The following is a 19348-nucleotide window of genomic DNA, read 5'->3' on the forward strand; positions in this document are numbered from 1 at the left end:
CTTCCAAAGAGGCGATGATGATGGTTGCCTTGTGTTGGATCTGCCAGGAGGGGCAGCGTGGCTTGTTGACTGGACGTTTGCCGCTGTAATAGATGCAGCGATGGTACTCTGAAGGGCACGGTCTGTTCGCATGACCGCCGCAGCAACGGAGACAGCGCTCGTCGCACGAGCAGGTGTGGGTGGCAGAACAAAAACGGCTGCAACGGGCGCATTGCAGCGGCCGAGGCAGGCGCGGGTGGACCAGCCTGCGCAGTTTCAAGAGGAACAACTCCTCTGGTACAGTGATTCTCTCAAAGGTGATAGCGAGGCACCGGCCATGGCGCACGCAGGACAAGACTGGGACGGCCGAGGTGATGTTTGGTACGATGTCAGCGGCGTCTAAGTCGATGTCTACCTCGTAGACGACCCATACGCATGTGTTATCCGTGAGGAGCTTGCAGTTAATGTTGAGGGAGGAGATCCTCCGAACTTCGAGGAGCTCTGAAGGGTCGGCACTGGTTGCACGTCCACGGCAACAAGGTTCTTTCGAAAATCAGCGCGCACAGGTCGGGGGGCGGCAAATCCGGCGAGAACAGCCTCGTTGCTGTCGCGAAAGACGGCAAAGAAATTGGTTTTCTTCACCACTGGTCTATAGACGACTGTGCGCCGCCGCGTTTCCCGACTGTTCTGGGAGATACAGGGGCTGCGTGTTCTTGCACCAAGATCAAGTTGACTATGGTGATCGGGTTAGGTGAGAGAGTCGGAGAAGGGGCGGAGAAGTGTAGTGAGTCTTCTTCATTTTCTCGGTCGTCGTCTTCGATGTTGAGGGTGACGAGGCCGGCGTGTGGTGCTCCCAGAAGGAACTTCAGGCAGACGAGGTGTTTATTTCTGTGGACTGATTGATTGATATGTGGGGTTTAACGTCCCAAAACCACCATATGATTATGAGAGACGCCGTAGTGGAGGGCTCCGGAAATTTCGAACATGTGTGGTTCTTTAACGTGCACGCAAATCTGAGCGCACGGGCCTACAGCATTTACACCTCCATCAGAAATGCAGCCGCCGCAACCGGGATTCGATCCCGCGACCTGCGGGTCAGCAGCCGAGTACCTTAGCCACTAGACCACCACGGCGGGGCTTGATTTCTGTGGAGTCTACTCCGGAAGGGGTGCCCTGAATGAAACGCTTCTCCGGCGCGCCCGCGGGCGATTGAGGTGATTGATTCACCGTATAGGAGTGGCCAGGGATAAAGTGGTGGCTGCTCTGGCTCTGGAAACAGGCGCCAGTTCTGCGTGCTTCGCTTGGGATGCGGCGTCACGTTCCGTCCCAATGCCTTTCGACTGTCTCTTATTCACCTTTTCGGGAAGAGCTGTCTCGGCTCCCACAACAATTCGTGCTTTTTGTGCCGCCTATAGGACCTGGGCATGAGAGTGGGGCAGGAGCTTTCGAAGTGAGAGGACGTTTTTTAAAATGCTATTGCCAGCACAGTCAATAGTGCGAAGCAAAGTCGTTCATCTATAAGGCGGCGAGGTACGCACACGCACCGAACTCGAGGAAGGCTCGGAGGGCTTGCGTCTTCGAGCGCACGGGAAAAAGTAAATCTTCCATCGTTGTGGCAAATAGACCAAGCAGACGATAGCGGTTCACCAGTACGCGACGCTCTGTGGCCAGGACAGGAGCAAATAATGTGCTGGAGCATTTCGTCATCACCACACTTTGGGCACGCTGGTGATGAAGAGCCACCTACGGAATACATGCGTGCTGCAGTCCAGGCGCTGCCGGTACGCAGACTTTTAAGAGCTCGAGGTCGATAGCAGGTACGGCGGGTTTCTTTAGGGTAGCTGGTTTTCCCACCGTCGTCTGCATAGCCGATCTTCGCCAGTGAGGGGACGCGTTATGTGAGGTAGAACGAAGATTTATTTACATTATAGGAGCAAGAAAGTAACTGTACAGGGATCCAGAAGATCCCGCGTTATGTACAACAGAGATTCAGTTCATGATACCACAGAAGATTCTCAGCGCTATTTACAATCATGCGTCGGCTTTTATAGTCAACCGTCACCGCCGTCCGAAGGAGGCGGTGACCACTCTTGCCACGAAGCAGGGGACGAAGTCTTTGTGGTCCACCCACCAGAAAGGGTGCAGATATTGCACCACTCGGCTGGGCGAAACAGTCCAAGGCAACAGGAACGCACCACACAAAGACGCACCCGGCCCACGCCTCTAAGGCACTGCAGGGCACGAAGGTAGAGTCCTGAGAGGGAAAGTTGAGCTCCTCCAGGGAGATGGCCGCTAATCCGAACGTCAGCAGTGGCCCATGCTGCTTTCAGCTTCAGGCCGTCCAAACGCTCGATCCCGGTGAACGGCTTCTACGACGCGTTCCCGCGCTTCCGGGCTGTCGGTGCGTTGAGATGGCCTCGCGTAGATGACAAAAGCCGAGTCAAGAGGTTGACTTAATGAGACCCGCCACAGTGGCGCCGTTCCCCCGCTGTTGGAGCCCGTTCAACAAAAGGCTTGCCTCGCGAAGCTTCCGTTGAGACCCAGCTGCTTCCTGGAACATCTACCGGACAGCGTCTTGCAGACTGGGCGCCGATGGGGTTGAATGCCGCCCTAGTAGACCGGCTTACGCACAATGGCGTCTGCCCAGACGAATTGCTGGGCCAAACGTAACAAGGCGAAGCAACAACCGCCAGTCGCACTTGTCCAGGCTGGTCTCATGAAGGGATGGTGGAGGTTTGCCGCTTACCACCTGTGCGTCAGGGTGGGCCGTTGGTAGAAGCATCCGCAGTCACTGCCGTGAGTAATCTGACTGGGCTACCGTTTTGGTAATTGGCGTGTCGCAGTGGTGTGCTGCCTTAGCAGTGGCGTATTTTTCATCTCGGATTTAGTAGACACAATTTATTGACCCTATCGAATAGATCTCTGAGAATAGTTTCGTTGTAAGAGCACTCGCAAGCACGACAAACAGCGGCACATTTTTCGTGGAATCACAGACGAACATTAAAATGAAACTGGTTGCGTCACGAATTCTTTTATCCCAGAGATAGTAATCGCAAAACATCACAATACTGCATAATGCCTCACGAACGACGAACGCGGTATAGTTACTTCAACGAGTAAGTCTATCTGCTGCGCTTTCACTGGCAAGCACCACGTATTGCCGAGTGGTTGCGCACAGCCGTAGGGACGGTGGGTGCAGGCGATCCCACTACGTCAACCGGCTCCGCCCGGGTGTCCATAGCAGTCAGAGGAATGGCCTCCGGCATGGGGGAACTGCCCGGGAATGGGCCTCCATGGTTGTCGGCGATGGAGGGCCCGGCATAGGCATGGCGTTGCTGTCCTTTTTTCTTGATGGCGGGCTTTGGGGCCACAGTGACGGTGGACAGCTTGCGAGGGCTGGGCCTCGCGCCATAGGTCTTGCGTTTGGCAGCCTGCGCATGACAGTGAAACAAGCGGTTCCAACAGGTGGTGCGTGTTGCAAGTAAAAAAAGAGTAAGGTGTGTGGTGTGCGAGCAACAGGACGCTGGCTCGCTCCGTTGCTCGTATACCTCCAATGTAGCCAGAAGTCCATCTCTGAATCTCTCCTTCGCGTTTTGTACAGTTCGTTCTGTTCATAAATCATCGAAAGTCGACGACCAGACGAATGGGTGGGTTTAGGCGCTTCAACGAAGTGTAGGAAACGCGAAGGGAAGACCACGACCGAACGCAATGACTATTTCCCTGCTCGGCCCCTACTTCAGATCACGGATTGGTTCAGAATTTATTTCTATGAATTTAACCTGCCTGCAAATACAATGCAGGGTAACTGAAATGTCCGAGTCTTGATGGCGCTGATGGCCAACATGAAGAGAGCTATCGCAGAAACCAAGTAAATGTTATGCTGATAACCGAGCACGGTGTTGGTCTTCCGACCTTGGCTGTCGCATTCCACCGGGAATGGAACGAGAAATCATAGGTGTATTGACTTGAATGCACAGCGTGACCTCCATGTTGTCTGAACAAAATCTGATCTTTTCATTGAGCATTCTTCTATAGTTTCAGTGTGGGTTTGCGCGTTTAAATGAGTCACTGACTGAATTCATTATTAAGCCATTCAATTAAGGCAGCAGAACCCAACAGAACACTAACGCACATGAGTCTAAGCACGCGATTGTCTTAACGATCCAGGTAATCCGACAACGGTTATATTTCTGAAACATTGGACAAAAGTTTAAATCTGGAGTTTATCGTGACCGAGAAATAAACATATGAGACAAACCTCATTGCCATATTTCAACACACTTTTGAGCTAGTTCGTTTGATACGTTCAGTGAAGTTTTAGCGCCCTCGTTTGGGCAGCGCAGAAACCGACGAGCGCGCGCATGCAGATGAAGAAAGTAGAGACAGTACTTAGCTGCGGTGCGTGAAGTCAAGGCTCGCGTTACCAAGGAGGATTAAAGAAAAAATTGCTGGAGTGGAAGCTCCCGCAATGCCTTGCCAGCAGAAGTGAAGCCACCTTTTGCCACTTCCAAGATGGCGGAAACATGTTCTTTTCTGATAGTGGCCACTTAAAGATCAAGTGCCTTTGATATTTTATGTAAATGCTACGCTAGTTCTATATTAAAAGACATTTGTTCCCGACGAAATAACACGCAGAAACGAGTATGGATAACTGAATCTTCAAGCTGACCCGCAGGTCGCGGGTTCAAATCCCGACTGCGGCGGCTGCATTTCTGATGGAAGCGGAAATGTTGTAGGCCCGTGTGCTCAGATTTGGGTGCAGGTTAAAGAACCCCAGGTGGTCAAAATTTTCGGAGCCCTCCACTACGGCGTCTCTTAATCATAGGGTGGTTTTGGGACGTTAAGCCCCACATATCAACTGAATCTTCAAAGCACTTTGCCTCCAATTACAGGCTCACTAAGGAAAACTAGTAACTGTAAGACGCACTTGGAGCACTATGTGACCCGAAAAAGTTCCCACATCAAACCAGTTGGGCGTGCGAGGGAAACGCTTCGTTTTTAATCACTGAACGGTGATTCTTTATCATGCCCCTAGTAAAATGGCCACCACAACTGCCATCTTACCAGAGGAACGGCTTCACTTCTGCGCAATCATTTCCACTCCAGCAATTTTTTAAATCCTCCTTGCGCGTTACCTGCTAGCGTCGATTATAGTCCAGCCGTCGTTTCTTTCACTATGTTTAGAAAAAGTGTTCAAATACTTTGAGTACGGGAGAGCAGTGGCCGTCCCAATTACCAATCTCAAAGGCAGCCGGACTCGCTGCAGGTGTGTTTGGAAAAGTGGGTAACGATTTTGAGTACCACGTGTGTTTAGAAAAAAAAAGGGGGGGGGTAACGATTTAGAGTAGAGATACTCTACTATAGGAGAGCATAAAGCCGTCCCGTTGGCGTGCGTCGAGCGAACATCATTGCGTATGCCCTCCATACGTGCTGTAAGCCTGCAAAGTCGTAGCACTCAAGAACCAGGAACCAGGGCGGAAGAGAGCACATGTGCTCCCGCTCTAACCTCTTGCTTAGCTCCTGTTTTTTCATCGCTTTGGCTTCTTCGAATAAACCCATTGTAGGAACGTGGATTAATTTTGACCATGACCAGAACGTGCTTCGAAATCGAAGCAAACGAATGTTATTGCAATGCGACCGAAGCACGATGCCGCTGTACAAGATGCTGCTTTTAACGCAAAATTTTGGGAGCATGCCTAGTTTAGCGGACGTTCTGTAAGGATAACCAGCGGGGGTTTACTGAATAAAATGAGCTCCTTGAACCTGCAGATCAACTGGGTTCCCATAAGCTATTTTTCTGGGAGGGGTTGAACGTCCCCCCCCCCCCCTCCCATTTCCCTGGCTACGCCTCTAGAGCAAACTTTCGTGGGAGTAGCTCAAGGAGCCGGTCATGTCGTGGCATCTGTGAGCGCAGATCTTAGCCACGCACTTATTCCCACGTCAACTCTGCAATACACTTCGGCGATGCGGTGGAACACAGAGTTAACTCGAGGAACACACCATGGCTCACGAAGACCGACGTGTGAGTTCCACTACTATAGACGTCTGAGTAAAGCATTTTTTTTTCATGATGTTGGGCCGTATATATTTCCATAAATAATACAAAAAGTGTATTGTAGCACGCAAAAGGCGTGTTAATGCATGCGTGTGTGGGGGGTCACATGTTTTCACAAGTAGGTACGTTATTGTCGAGCGCCGTCAATGCCGCTTGAACGGAGCTAAATATAACCGTATTGATTTACACGTCTTCACTGCCAAGTCTCAAAGCACATTTAGTTTAGGATAGCTAAAACGTATCACGCAAATGTGCCCATTAGCTTCGTAATCATCTCGCCTCAAAACTCGCGAGCAAATGTCACAAAAACTGCAAGCACAAATGCTGATGTAAAATGCCATTCGATGACAGATCGTAGCACTTGCCTTGGATGCTTACCGCGTATTTTATAGGTCCGAAATCACGAAAGCACTTCATCATGGCTTGTCCGAGGAACATAAGGAATGACATTAGGGCTATAATGCATGTCGCCACCGTCACGTTGCTGTTTCCTGTAGAAGGAGTAAAAAAAAAAGAAGCGAACGAACCAGATAATGATTGACGAGCTGTGGAATATACGTTGTTGCAGCTTTTCGTCTTTTAATGTTAATGTTGCGTGCTGCTTTGAAGAGAAACGCCGTAGCGTGATGCCACAAATGTCGTCCACTGAGACAAAACGTGTGCATAATGCAATAAAATAAAGCATAAATTAGGAAAGCATAAAATAATAAAACTGTACAGTGCAAATTTAGTGCAACCGAATTATTTCAGCTCATAAAAAGGAAAATAGTTATGCAGGCATCATTTAAAATTCCGACGAAAACTAATTAAAAGCCCATATAACGTAACTGTAAATTGAGCACTATAGAAATGGATTTCTGAAAAGTAAACAGAACAAACGCTTAAATGGGTACTGAACACAGGTCAGCAAAACGTTGCAGCTCATTGAGAATTTCTCACCACCTCAAAAAGTATATTTCGCTCTACGGGCTCACTTGAATTCAAGACTCACTAAACAAAACCGACCACGCATACTTGCAAATGAAACTCACCAAGTTATTGTCACATCGCTACCCAGACTAATGGTTATATCTGTGTTTGTGCGAGTCTGAGTGAGTGGACTCATGAAAAAGTCTTCATTTATTTATTTATTTATTTATTTATTTATTTATTTATTTATTTATTTATTTATTTATTCATTCATTCATTCATTCATTCATTCATTCATTCTGTGAGGAGGTTTATTAGCCGTTAGAGACAGCGACGAGACAGCGTCAAGAACCGTCCAACGATCGGCACAGCAACGAACCGAAGCACGAGCCGAGAGAGCCAGGCGTTGGCGATGCTGCTCGCTGCAGGCACATCTTCTTCTTCACAATTCAATGATTACCCCGCTTAGCCCGAAGGCGCTGCAGCAGGGGGCCTTAGGTCTGCCGACCTAAGGCACTTAACCACTTTTGAATGTTATCAATGATCCAAATCATGATGTTGGAGCGATCGACCCCAGCATTTCCAGAATCCGTCAAGAACGACTAGAGTTGCGGGGATTTCTAGAAAAGCTTGAAGTGCCTTCATTTATTTGTCTTTTCGACAATCGTGTCGAAAGCCAAACAGCGAAGGATGGCGCGGGGAAAAGGAGTCGCGTCAGTGCGTCATGACTAGTGATGACCCGCGTGATGAAAAGCGATGAAAAGCGATTGCATTTCCCGCGTAGTGTGCGTCACCGTGAAACGTTAGCAGACTATGAAGTACGGAGCGAGCACGTGGCTGCATCTTGGGGCATGAAGCGCATCTGGTCAAAACGCCACTTTTGGTTTATGACGGCTGTAGACGGAGTTGCATAAATGCCAGCAACACTAGAAAATTCCCCGAAGTGTTCAGGCAACACTGAGCTGAACAACCACTGCGCATAAAAACTAGTTCACTATAATGAAAGCACATGAAAAAGAACAACAACAAAACACGTGACTGATCCCCCTACAAATGAATCGCTGTAACACGCCAGTGAAACTTCTCTTTACAGAGGTAGTCAAGCGTTTATTGTGCAGTGTTTCTGCAACAGCAACAAATTACTAAGTCACGTTAAGACAAGCAAGGAGCTAAAATCTTGGAGCGCTCTGCTCTAGCAGGAAGCACGCACGGAATTAGAATACAGGAGATGAGTGCGGAGTAACAACTGCCACAGCTCGACACAAAGCGCACTGTTGAAAAGGAAAGAAAGACGCGCGAAACGAGCGCAGAACGACACAGGACAAGCGCGAACAACTGTCGCAATCCTTCCGGCGTCGAGTGTCAGCAGCGCCGCGCTCCTTTCGTAAAGCAGCCGCGGCAGCGTGCGAAGTGACCTTCGTCCTATCTTGAGTTACGAGTCCGATAAACGCGCGGGCAGAAGAGACCACTCTCCATGGAGGCGGCGCTTTGTGAACGCGACGACCTTTGGAGCGCGCCCAGCGTGAGCTCTTCGGGCCTTCTCGGCACTGATAGCAAAAACGCGCTAAAGGTTCGGAGCTTTGATAACTGCCAAACGGTTTACGGTGTATAAATGGCTTGCCGTTAGCACATCCGGCAACGTGGCGTAGGGAGCCTTCACACACACACGCCTCTCGCCCGGTTTTAGGGTATAGTGTCAGCATTTTTAAAGGTACAGGCCCTCTCAGAATAATTCGGAACGCCGGAAATGCAGCCCGCTCGCCTGCGGAGCATGCCAAAAAAAAAAAAAATAATACGATGGTCTGTGCTCGCGCGGCCTCCTTCATAGGCAAGCGTTGCTTCCCAATGCACGTAGATTAGCATCGCGTTGCTACAAAACGGTAGGGCTGCAGGTACCCGTGTAAGTTCGTGTATGTGTTTGTTTGGGTTCTGCGTAATGCCACCAGGCTGGATGTATTCTACACCACAGCATACAGAGATAGATGTCCGCGGTGTGGGGCCACACCAACCCTGTTTCACATCACGTGGGAATGTACACATCGCAATGAAGGACACCACAACATGAACAACACAGAGGAACAATGGGAGACACTTCTGTTCAGCTCGGCCATTGCTGATCAGCGCTGGCTGGTCCAATGGATAGAGATGATGGCTAGAGCCATGGAGCCCTGTAATAGGGGCCTCACCGTTTGGAATGCTCCGCGTTATGCGCAAATAAAGTTTCTTTGCTCTCTCTCTCTGTAGGTGCCCCTTAGTGCTTTGGTAACGGGGCGGGGTGGTTGGTGTCTGTGAAAAGCTGTGTGTGAGCGTGCCTCGCGTTGCAGCATAAGCCTTTGTGCACGCATGCGTGTTAGAGTGCATGTTTTTTTTTTCGTCATTTCGCCAGAATATTTGCCAAATGTGACTGGGACTAGCGCTGGCAAAGGGAGGTGTTTTCATCTGATGTAACCATAAGCATCTATAGACCAAACACAGTTAAATTTCGATTATTTGTTTGTGTGGACGAATAAACCATGTTCTTCATGTTATAAATATATATCTCCTACGATGCTGTTTATTTAGCTGAGACACACTATCGCTGACTAAAATAATATACCGCCTCAAAGGAAAATAAAATGAATGTATGTGGCAACAAACTATGACACGTGACCTAAATGTAAAAACAAATACACGTCACCAAGCGTCCAAATTCTGGAATTGATTGATGCGCGAAGATAAGCGATCCGCGATATGTGGTGCGTGAATGAAAAAAATTCGATTGATTGATATGTGGGGTTTAACGTCCCAAAACCACCATATGATTATGGCAGACGCCGTAGTGGAGAGCTCCCGAAGTTTCGACCACTTGGGGTTCTTTAACGTGCACTCAAATCTAAGCACACAGGCCTACAGCATTTACGGCTTCATCTAAAGTGCAGTCGCCGCTGCCGGGATTCAATCCCGTGACCTGTAAAAAAAAACAACTCTGCAGTAGTGAGAAGCCTAATAAGTTACGCATAAAATCGGTCCTTTGCCTTAAATTTGCGTTCATAAGCATGCCGCCTTATTGCATTTTTGAAATGCTTTATCGGCAATATCCCAAACATTTGTAAGGAAATCTAAGATGGTAGAAATTGTCCTCGTATTACCAAGCTAGTAAAAATAAGGATCGCGAGATAATTGAAGCAAGAATCAATACTTCGCAAAACACTGCAGACTAACGCGGTTTAAACAAGGCAGCGATGCTGCTGTAGCCATGCCACCTTTCTCGCACGTAGTTTTCCGGAATGAATGCTGCTAATCGCAAGTGCACGCCACGAGGAATCGGCTAGTTTTCATATTGCTACCTGTAGGTAGCAATATGAAAACGTTACTCACGTAACAATATCAATGGATTAGGGAGCACGGCATGCTAAGAGCCCGTATTCGTACAGCCCTCATTGACTCGAAGAACACCTATAGCGCTACCCGTTTGTAACGAAACAACGCCAATCTAGATGCACTAGGGTGATAAATTTACTCGCTATGGTAAACCGCGCATGCGCACACTTTGCCTGTATTTATCCGCTGGTGCGCTTCGCCAGCTAGCGGCTGCGTGTTCGGTGTTCTGATTTATTCCGAGACCGCCTGTACAGTGTCAATTTTTATGAAAGGGAACACGGGAGCGCATGGCCTGCGCACTCGAGAGGTTGCCGGCAGCGCGCTCAAGCGGGAGCGAGAGCAACCACAGCCTCTTTTCGCGTCATCTCGCGGTGAATAAAACAACCATTCGCTGCTGATATAGAACGACAAGGTTGCACCCCCTCCCCCTTCAAGGCGATTACCGGCTCTCGCGTAATCACCTTAAAGGGTGAGGGGGTCGCAATCTTGCCGTTGGTTTCATATCAGCAACAAATGGTTGTTTTGTTCACCACGAGATGACGCGAAAAAGAGGCTGTGGTTGCTCTTGCTCCCGCTTGAGCGCGCTGCCAGCAGCCGCCGGAGCTGATGCTGATGAGAATCGCCAAACTCGAGACTGCGTTGGCGACAGAGCAAGAAAAAACGAGGGCAATGGGAGAAAGACTGAAGTCCGCCGAGGAAGTGCTAGCGAAGCTGAACAAAGAAGCGACCTACCGAGAGAACAGTAGGGAACCGGCAACCAGAACGGTGGAGAAGGAAAAGCAAGCAAGCTTGGAAAAAACAGGTTTAGCCGGTTCAACTGTCGCAAGGCCCAGCTTCAGCGAGGTAGTGGTGGGGCAGGAAGGGAACAAAAGAGCCGGCGTCACAGGTGCAAGTAGCCCCCAGGTGCAGAACGCTCCAGCGGAAAAGTCACAGCATGTGATAATCGCCGGGGACTCAAATTTAAATCGATGCACAGAAGCCATCAAAGAGAGGGTAAGAGGTGACAAGAGGGTTGCAGTAGGGGCGTTCCCAGGACGCAAGCTGGAAGCAGTCATGAAGCAAGCGAGCGCAAAGCTCAAAACGACAGCTGATAGACGCAACCTCGTGATAATTTCAGGCGGTTTAAACGATGTCCTAAATGAAGATGCAGCAGGACTAGCAGCCACACTGGCGAAAGGCGTCGATGACATGCGCGCCACTTCTCCTAAGGTGCAGGTAGTGATATGCACGATACCGGAGGTACCGGTGCGTGATAGCAACCTGCAAAGAGCGGTGGTAAACGCAAACCAAGAGATATGGCGGATGAGTCGAGAGAAAGGCTTTGAGGTGGTGGAAATAAACAGAGAGGTGCATAGGTGGGGGGGTTTTCAACGAGACAGAATTCACTTCGATGGGCGGCTAAGTCATGAGGTGGGTTGGCGACTTGCAGGACGCGCAGTAGCTTTTTGGGGGGCAAGCGAGCCCTTCGGGGTGCAGGATAGCTAGTAACGAGGAAAACAACCAGGGAGACTCTTCGACAGGTGGTATGGACAGATACGATTCCAAAGTGGCACCAATATCTAAGATACGTAGAGTCCGGGGCATAAATAGACGTAGCCACGAGCGCCGAGCCAATTCAGACATAGGGTATATTAACATGCAGGGTGGTAGGAACAGGCTGAAGTGGGAAGAGATAGAAGAACAGCTAAGGGAAGAGAGGCCGATGGTATACGGTTTTGTAGAAACACATCTCAGGGACATGGAACAACCTCCGAACAATCCGGACTACGCGTGGGAGTATTGTAATAGAACAGAAGGCAGCAGAAAGGGGGGTGGTATTGGGGCATTCATTCATAAAAGTACAGACTGGCAAAGGGTCAAGCAGGAGTGCAAGGAACACTTATGGCTAAAAGGGAAAGTGGCAGGTCAAATGACACTTCTTGGTTTCGTGTACTTGTGGACGGGAGCAAAGGCCAGAGAGGAAAACCAGGCAATGGTAGAGTGTATATCAAAGGACATTCAGGAGTTAGGAAGAGAGTGCGAGATAATTATACTAGGAGACATGAATGCGCACATAGAAGATATAGATGGGTATACCGACCCGACAGGCAAAATGATCATGGATATGTGTGAAAGGCTTGATTTGATCATTTGCAACAGTACCGAGAAGTGTGAAGGGCAAATAACATGGGAGGTAGGAAGGCTGCAGTCGACGATAGATTATGCACTGATGTCACATAGGATGTATGATAAGCTCAGGGAAATGCACATAGATGAAGGTGGCTCCAGAAGTCTGGGTAGCGATCACAAACGTATCAAGCTAAGTTTTGGAAGAGCAGTGAAAGTGGGAAGGAGACAAGATGAGCAACTACAGGAAAATTTTTATCCAGAAAGGCAAATTGAAATAGCCACTAAACAAATTGAGAAAGTAATCACGGAGGATAATAAGACAGTGTGGACATACGCGAATTTAATTAGACTCTTTGAGATTGAGCTTGCTAAGACGCGTGACAAGTCACCCCGGAAAAGAAGACACAAACCCAAAAGTTGGTGGGATGAGGAAGTTAAGAGAGCCATAGCAAAACGTCAGGAAGCCTCTAGGGAACACAGACATGCTAAGCAGCGGGGTGAACCGACAGATGATGTGGAAAGAAAATGGGCAACCTTTCTAAGCTGTAGAAGGGATGCATCCCTTCTGATCAATGAAAAGATTAGAAGGAAGGGAGCTCAGTGGCTGGCAGAAGTACATAAAAAAGATAGAAAGGCAGCTGCGAAATTTTGGAACCATTTAAACTCCCTAAGAAATGAGACGAGCCTAGAGCAGAACTTTATAACTACAGCCCAAGGTGCTAGGCTAGAAGGGGACGAAGCTATTGAATATATAAGAACAAGGGTGACAGAAAAATTTCAACAAAGAAGTACTTTATGCACCACAATAGACAAAGACGAATCAAGTGGTGCAATGGCTCCATTTTCACAACAAGAGTGGGAAAGGGCTGAGAAAAGGGTTCCTAGTAGTACATCAACAGGTCCAGATGGCATTCCAATTAGGCTGATAAAAACATTAGGTCCGAAGTCTAAGCAGGCTTTGAGAGAGGCAGTGAGTACAATAATAATCGATGGTGAAGTTCCCGATGGATGGAAACTTAGCAGGATGAGCATGATCTATAAAGGAAAGGGGGACAAAGCTGACATAAACAACTACCGTCCTATAACAGTGACATCAGTGGTCTACAGGCTGGCGATGCAGATTATAAAGGAAAGACTGCAGGCGTGGATAGAGGATGAGGGGGTGCTGGGGGAACTGCAGAATGGGTTTCGGAAACACAGGAGGTTGGAAGACAATCTGTTCTCACTGACGCAGTGCATCGAAATAGCAGAAAAAGAACACAGGCCCCTGTGGCTAGCATTTTTGGATATCAAGGGAGCGTACGATAGCGTGGTTCAAGAGGAATTGTGGGGAATACTGGACACACTAGGCGTGGAACATGTAGTCACTAATCTTTTAAAGGGTGTCTATAAAGGTAACAAGGTAGTTATAAAGTGGGAAAAACAGGTATCCAAGCCGGCAGAGGTAAAACGGGGGCTTAGGCAGGGGTGCCCCCTGTCACCCTTATTATTCATGATGTACCTACAAGGATTAGAGGCAAAATTAGAGGGAAGTGGACTGGGCTTCAACCTCTCTTTAGTCAAACAAGGAAAACTTATTGATCAGGCACTACCAGCATTAATGTACGCAGATGATATAGTGCTAATGGCCAACAACAAGGAAGATTTGCAGAGATTGATGGACATCTGCGGTAATGAGGGAGATAGGTTAGATTTTAGATTCAGTAGGGAAAAATCTGCAGTCATGATTTTCAATGACAACGAAGGTAGTGAGCTTAGAATACAGGAGGTCACGCTAGAGATAACAGATAAATACAAATATCTGGGCGTATGGATAAGCAATGGGACCGAGTATCTGAGGGAACACGAAATATACGTGACGACTAAAGGTAACAGGAATGCAGCAGTCATGAAAAATAGGGCACTGTGGAATTACAATAGGTATGATGTTGTGAGAGGAATATGGAAAGGGGTCATGGTTCCTGGGCTGACGTTCAGCAATGCGGTCTTGTGCATGAGATCAGAAGTTCAAGCAAGATTAGAAATTAAGCAACGTGGAATAGGTAGGCTTGCTTTAGGAGCTCACGGGAATACACCAAATCAGGGAGTACAAGGTGATATGGGATGGACATCATTTGAGGGCAGGGAAGCTAGCAGCAAGATAAAATTTGAGAAGCGATTGAGAGAAATGGGGGAAGAGCGTTGGGCTAGGAAGGTTTTCAGCTACTTGTACATGAAGAATGTCGATACAAAATGGAGGAAGCGAACCAGGAAGTTGACTGGTAAATACTTAGAAAACAGCAGGTGGCCAAACCAAAAAGAACTATCGGTTAAGAAAAAAGTGAAGGAAACGGAGACTGACATGTGGAGAATGGGCATGATTAAGAAGTCCGCACTAGAGATCTATCGAACTTTTAAGCAGGAAATTGCCAAGGAAAGGATCTATGATAATACTCGGGGTAGTTCTCTACTGTTTGAGGCCAGGACGGGAGTACTGCGAACCAAGACATATCGGGCCAAATACGAAGGGGTCGACACAGTATGCAGTGCGTGTGGAGAGGAAGAAGAAACTGCCGAACACTTGATAATGTTCTGTAAAGGGCTTCACCCTATAGTTCAGGATGATGGCGCAGAGTTTTTCAAAGCACTGGGATTTAGGGACAGCGAGGGCAAAATAGACTTTAAGCGGGTAGACTTAACTAGAAGGAGGTTATCTGATTGGTGGCTAAAGTCAAGGCACGAGTGAAAATTAAACCCTTCACTGCGAAGTACGAATCCTCAACTTCATTATTTAAAGGAAAAAAAAGATAAATGTAATGGTTAGTTCACTAAGTATTACGGCTAGGTGGCGTTAGCCGCCGCCCGATCTAAAGGGTACAGCCACATCCATCCATCCATCCATCCGGAGCGCGCAAGCCATGCGTTCCCGTGTTCCCTTTCATGAAAATTGGCACTGTACATGCCGACACCCGCAAGTTTTGACGGGCACCGATGTTGCCAACTTCTTGTGTGGCCATTTTGATTCACAACTCTACCTGCTCAACGTGGTCAACGTCGGTGCCGTCACTGTTCACATGGTAGCAGTCTGTCTCCACGCACGCGGCGTTAGTATGTGTATGTAGCACTGCGACGACCATCGAAACAGTGGTTACACTTACTCTACCTGTGTATTTCGAGATGTGAACTTTGATTCCGTGAATTGTACGTTTTCTGTGGTGGGATTCAACGTACGTTATTATGGCTAGCACTGCGTCACCGGCTCGCAGCAACCAAAGCACAATGTTCGAACAACAGTCGGAATGGACAACAGAATGAGAGTGTTTTACTTCCCGTCGAGCCCAAACACGAAAGAAACGTTGGATAGCCCAAATCAAGAGAGATCGATGGGTGGTGACACCGTTGTCATATGTACGCACGGTGAGTACTGTGTTTTGCAATGCTGTCTGCGCCGCTGCTACATAGAGACATCATTTGTAGGCTACACCATTGACTTACTGCAAGTTGCTACGCATCGATTAGATTACGATTACACAGCATAAAAAAGGGGGGTAGGGTAGGGAGAGGGGATGCCGCAGGCATGAGTGAACGTGGATCTAGTCTTCACGTGTAATATCACAACGTGGTCTCTGACTAAGTCCGCTTTTCTTCAGTGTTACTTTCAGAGAACATTTTACGTCCATTCAGTTCTAGTTTTCACGTTGAAATACACATAAAGCACGTAGATACCGCGAGGACAGAACGCAGGGATATCTGTCGCGAAACAGTCACATATAAAAAGAAAAAAATCTTGTTGTGGAACTTGTGGAAAATACACGTGTTTGGTGCCGTGCTATTGTTGCATATTCTGCGCAATGACGCCGAAATCGTTGCTGTGCAAACTACCTGCTCGGACATCAGTGAACTTTGTTATTTAACTGATGCCAATGGTTGTACGAAGTAGTGCTCAGAGATTAGGGCTCAAGGAGGAGGAGGTGAGTTTATTTACAGAAAGGCAGAGAGGTTGGCCTGAGCGATAGCTTGCTCTAGCCTGCTACTCTACACTGGGGGAAGGGAAAGGGGAAAAGAAAGATTAATGGATGACGATGGTGAGATAGAGAGGTGAGTATGTAGTGTTCTTTCTAGCTGAGACACATTTTATAGCCGTGCACATAGTCCAGTTGTTTCTAAAAAGGTAATAACTGCTCTTGTGACCGCAGTTGCACTGTTGGTGTCTGGCCAAGGGCCCAACATGGTCTCATCAGTTAATGACGTACTGCGATATTGTTCAGTAGAAGAAATCAGTGTTTGTCGTTCACGTGCGTATGCTGGGCAGACACAAAATATGTGCTCAAGTGTTTCTGGCACATCACAGTGTTCACAATTAGGACCGGTGTCACTGCGACCGATGATATGTGCGTAACGTCTAGTGTACGCTACACCAAGACGAATGCGGTGGATCATACTTGTGAGTTGCCGTTTCAATTTAGGAGGCATGCGGAACCTCATTTCCGGGTCCCATTTGTGAAGTCGCTGATGTCGCCGTTCCGGTTTGGTCCAGTGCTGAAGTGTGTAGCTGCGCATCACGCAGCGAAGCAGGGCGTTCGTGTCAGCTCGTGAAAACGCAATGCGTACTTCAGGGGCACTGCTTAAGGCATTTTTAGCTTGAGCGTCTGCCTCTTCGTTTCCCATCACGCTGCAATGAGCATCTATTATTTCGAATGTTTTATTATATTGTTGTTTACACAACCGTCATTTGCTATACCAAGCGTCCAGCTCCATTGTGGGTATTTTAAAATGAATCTTCAGGACATCTTCCTAATGATCTGAATTGATATTTTTTGGCGAAATTGAATAGAATGTGCTTCGAGCAAGATATTTTTGTTCTCTGTCAGTGTACTTAGCTCTTTGATTAGTAATGATAGCTTAGGAAGTAGGTGTTGATATGTCAAGTTCGAGGACGTGAGTCCAATTCCCTGCCACATCGGCTGCATTTTGATGGGGCAAAATGCAATAACACTCGTACACGTTCAGAAAAACCAAGTTGCCGAAATTAAAATCCTCGACACCCCACTATTTCGCGCCCCATAATCGTATCGTGGGTTCGGAATGCTATACCACACAGTTTTTCGCAGTGTTGTACGGAACGGCGTTCCGAGGGACGACGTTCTGTAAGAACTAGTTCCTTTTTAAGGGTGAATACACCTTATAAGCGACCCCAAACCATCCACCGCCGTCGGCGGCGTCCGCAGTCTTCTCTCTATCTTTAAAAGAAAGAGGACTTGGCGGGCCGCAGCGCGACGCTCTACCGAATAAGCCACGGACGCGACGCTGATATCGGTGTCAGTAACGCGCCTTATATCTTTAACGCCGCTGCGCGCGTCCTCCTCCCCCTTCGCTCGCTCCTCCGCAAAGCGCTGGTACTAACCGTGAGCTACAACGATAACACGAATAGGTGCTAATCTGTAGTGTAGGTTGTGTGTGTGTGTGTGTGTGTGTGTGTGACGCGCTCGCGATGTGTGCATTTAATGCATCGTACGAAAATCGTGAAGTGTAAATAAATAATACTTCGTATATAATGTATCTGTGTACAAATGCTTCATGACAAACAACACTTAAATTCATTAATTATACTTTAATCATCATCATCAGTAATAAAACTCCCAAGCATTTTCCCGAGGGTGAACATGGTTAAGTGCGAATGCACGGGGTGATGCTATGAGGGGGAGTAAAGTTAAATTCCGTTGGCATTCGCCAGTGAGTTAACGTAAACTCCCCCGTGTGATCAAATTGCGATTCCCAGGAACCATTACACCATAAAGGCACCATAGTGCGATTATTAAATATAATAGTGCGAATTAATAAATACCCCTCATAGCATCAGCCCGTGCATTCGCACTTAACCATGTTCACCCTCGGGGAAATGCTTGGTAGTTTTTTGAAGGAACGCCACTGTTCCCTTGAGGATCGATGGAGCTGCAACTGTAAGACGTTCCTATTATACCACTGGACGGCTGAGGGAGTGGCGCTACTTCTGAAAACGTTCCACGCCACTGAACAGGTGCTCGCATGGGTTACCACGAGTGGCGCGAAAATGTAGCGCTCGCCTGTCACGTTTGTGGTGCATGCATGGCTTCCACTTGAAGGCATCCACCAGGGACGCAAGAAAGCGCACGACACTGAGACCGACCGCGAGCAGAAGGAACGGTTGTACTATTTTTTACAACAGTAGTGTTACATTCGAGGCATTCCGTGTGTCGTATAGTATAGTGATCGCGAAGCACGGCGGGCACTCCTTGTGTACTGTTCGTCCTCTTCTGCTTCGCTCCCAGAGCACGTGCGCCTATTGGACCGAAATTCCACCGGAGCTACGTCACGAAAATGCGGTGGCGCTGTCTTGGTAGGCAAAAGACGCTCTGTCTACCACAGTTTCTGCTAGGTTTTCAATGGTGCATGTGGTGTTTCTCAGTCAAGCAACGAGGAAAAACAAAAACAAATTGGCAGCATATCCACGGAGTGAATGATGGGGAGTGGGGCGAAGCATTCGTCCGTCCATTCGTTCTTGCTTCCATCCGTCCATGCGTCCGTCTGTGTGACCGTCCATGCGTCCATCCGCCCGTCCATGCGTGCGTCTGTTCGTGCGTCCGCCCGTCTATCTGTGCGTCCGTCCCTGCGTTCGTCCATGCATCCACCCCTGCGTTCGTCCATGCATCCACCCCTGCGTCCGTCCATGCGTCCATCCGTCCGTCAGCCATCCGTGCGTTCGCCTATGCATCTGTCTGTGTGTCCGTTCGTCCACCTATTCAACACTCCAAGTACCACCATCTCGCGTCTTTTTATCATATATTCCTCATATAAAAGCACCGCCATCCAGTGGACATTCGAAGGACTAAACGAGAGGAGGCACACGCACACTTTCTTACGGCTTGCGCTTCGTGTCTACTTCCCACCTTTAACTCGAGTTCATGGTATATACTAGTT

The 19348-nt window shown here is 48.3% G+C and overlaps 1 protein-coding gene across 1 annotated transcript in view; it reads right to left on the reverse strand.

Annotated features, from left to right (window-relative positions):
• Window positions 1–2908: 2908 nt before the first annotated feature.
• Tmem63 (transmembrane protein 63) overlaps window positions 2909–19348 on the reverse strand; it is a 57549-nt gene continuing 41109 nt past the window's right edge. Inside the window, exons 21-22 of the mRNA XM_075871354.1 lie at window positions 6413–6525; window positions 2909–3410 (exon numbers count right to left, since the gene is read on the reverse strand). Coding sequence (XP_075727469.1) covers window positions 3117–3410; window positions 6413–6525 — 407 coding nt within the window. The 3' untranslated portion in view covers window positions 2909–3116. The remainder of the gene's footprint in view (window positions 3411–6412; window positions 6526–19348) is intronic.

This window comes from Rhipicephalus microplus, chromosome 8 (assembly GCF_043290135.1).
Source record: "Rhipicephalus microplus isolate Deutch F79 chromosome 8, USDA_Rmic, whole genome shotgun sequence".
NCBI lineage: Eukaryota > Metazoa > Arthropoda > Arachnida > Ixodida > Ixodidae > Rhipicephalus > Rhipicephalus microplus.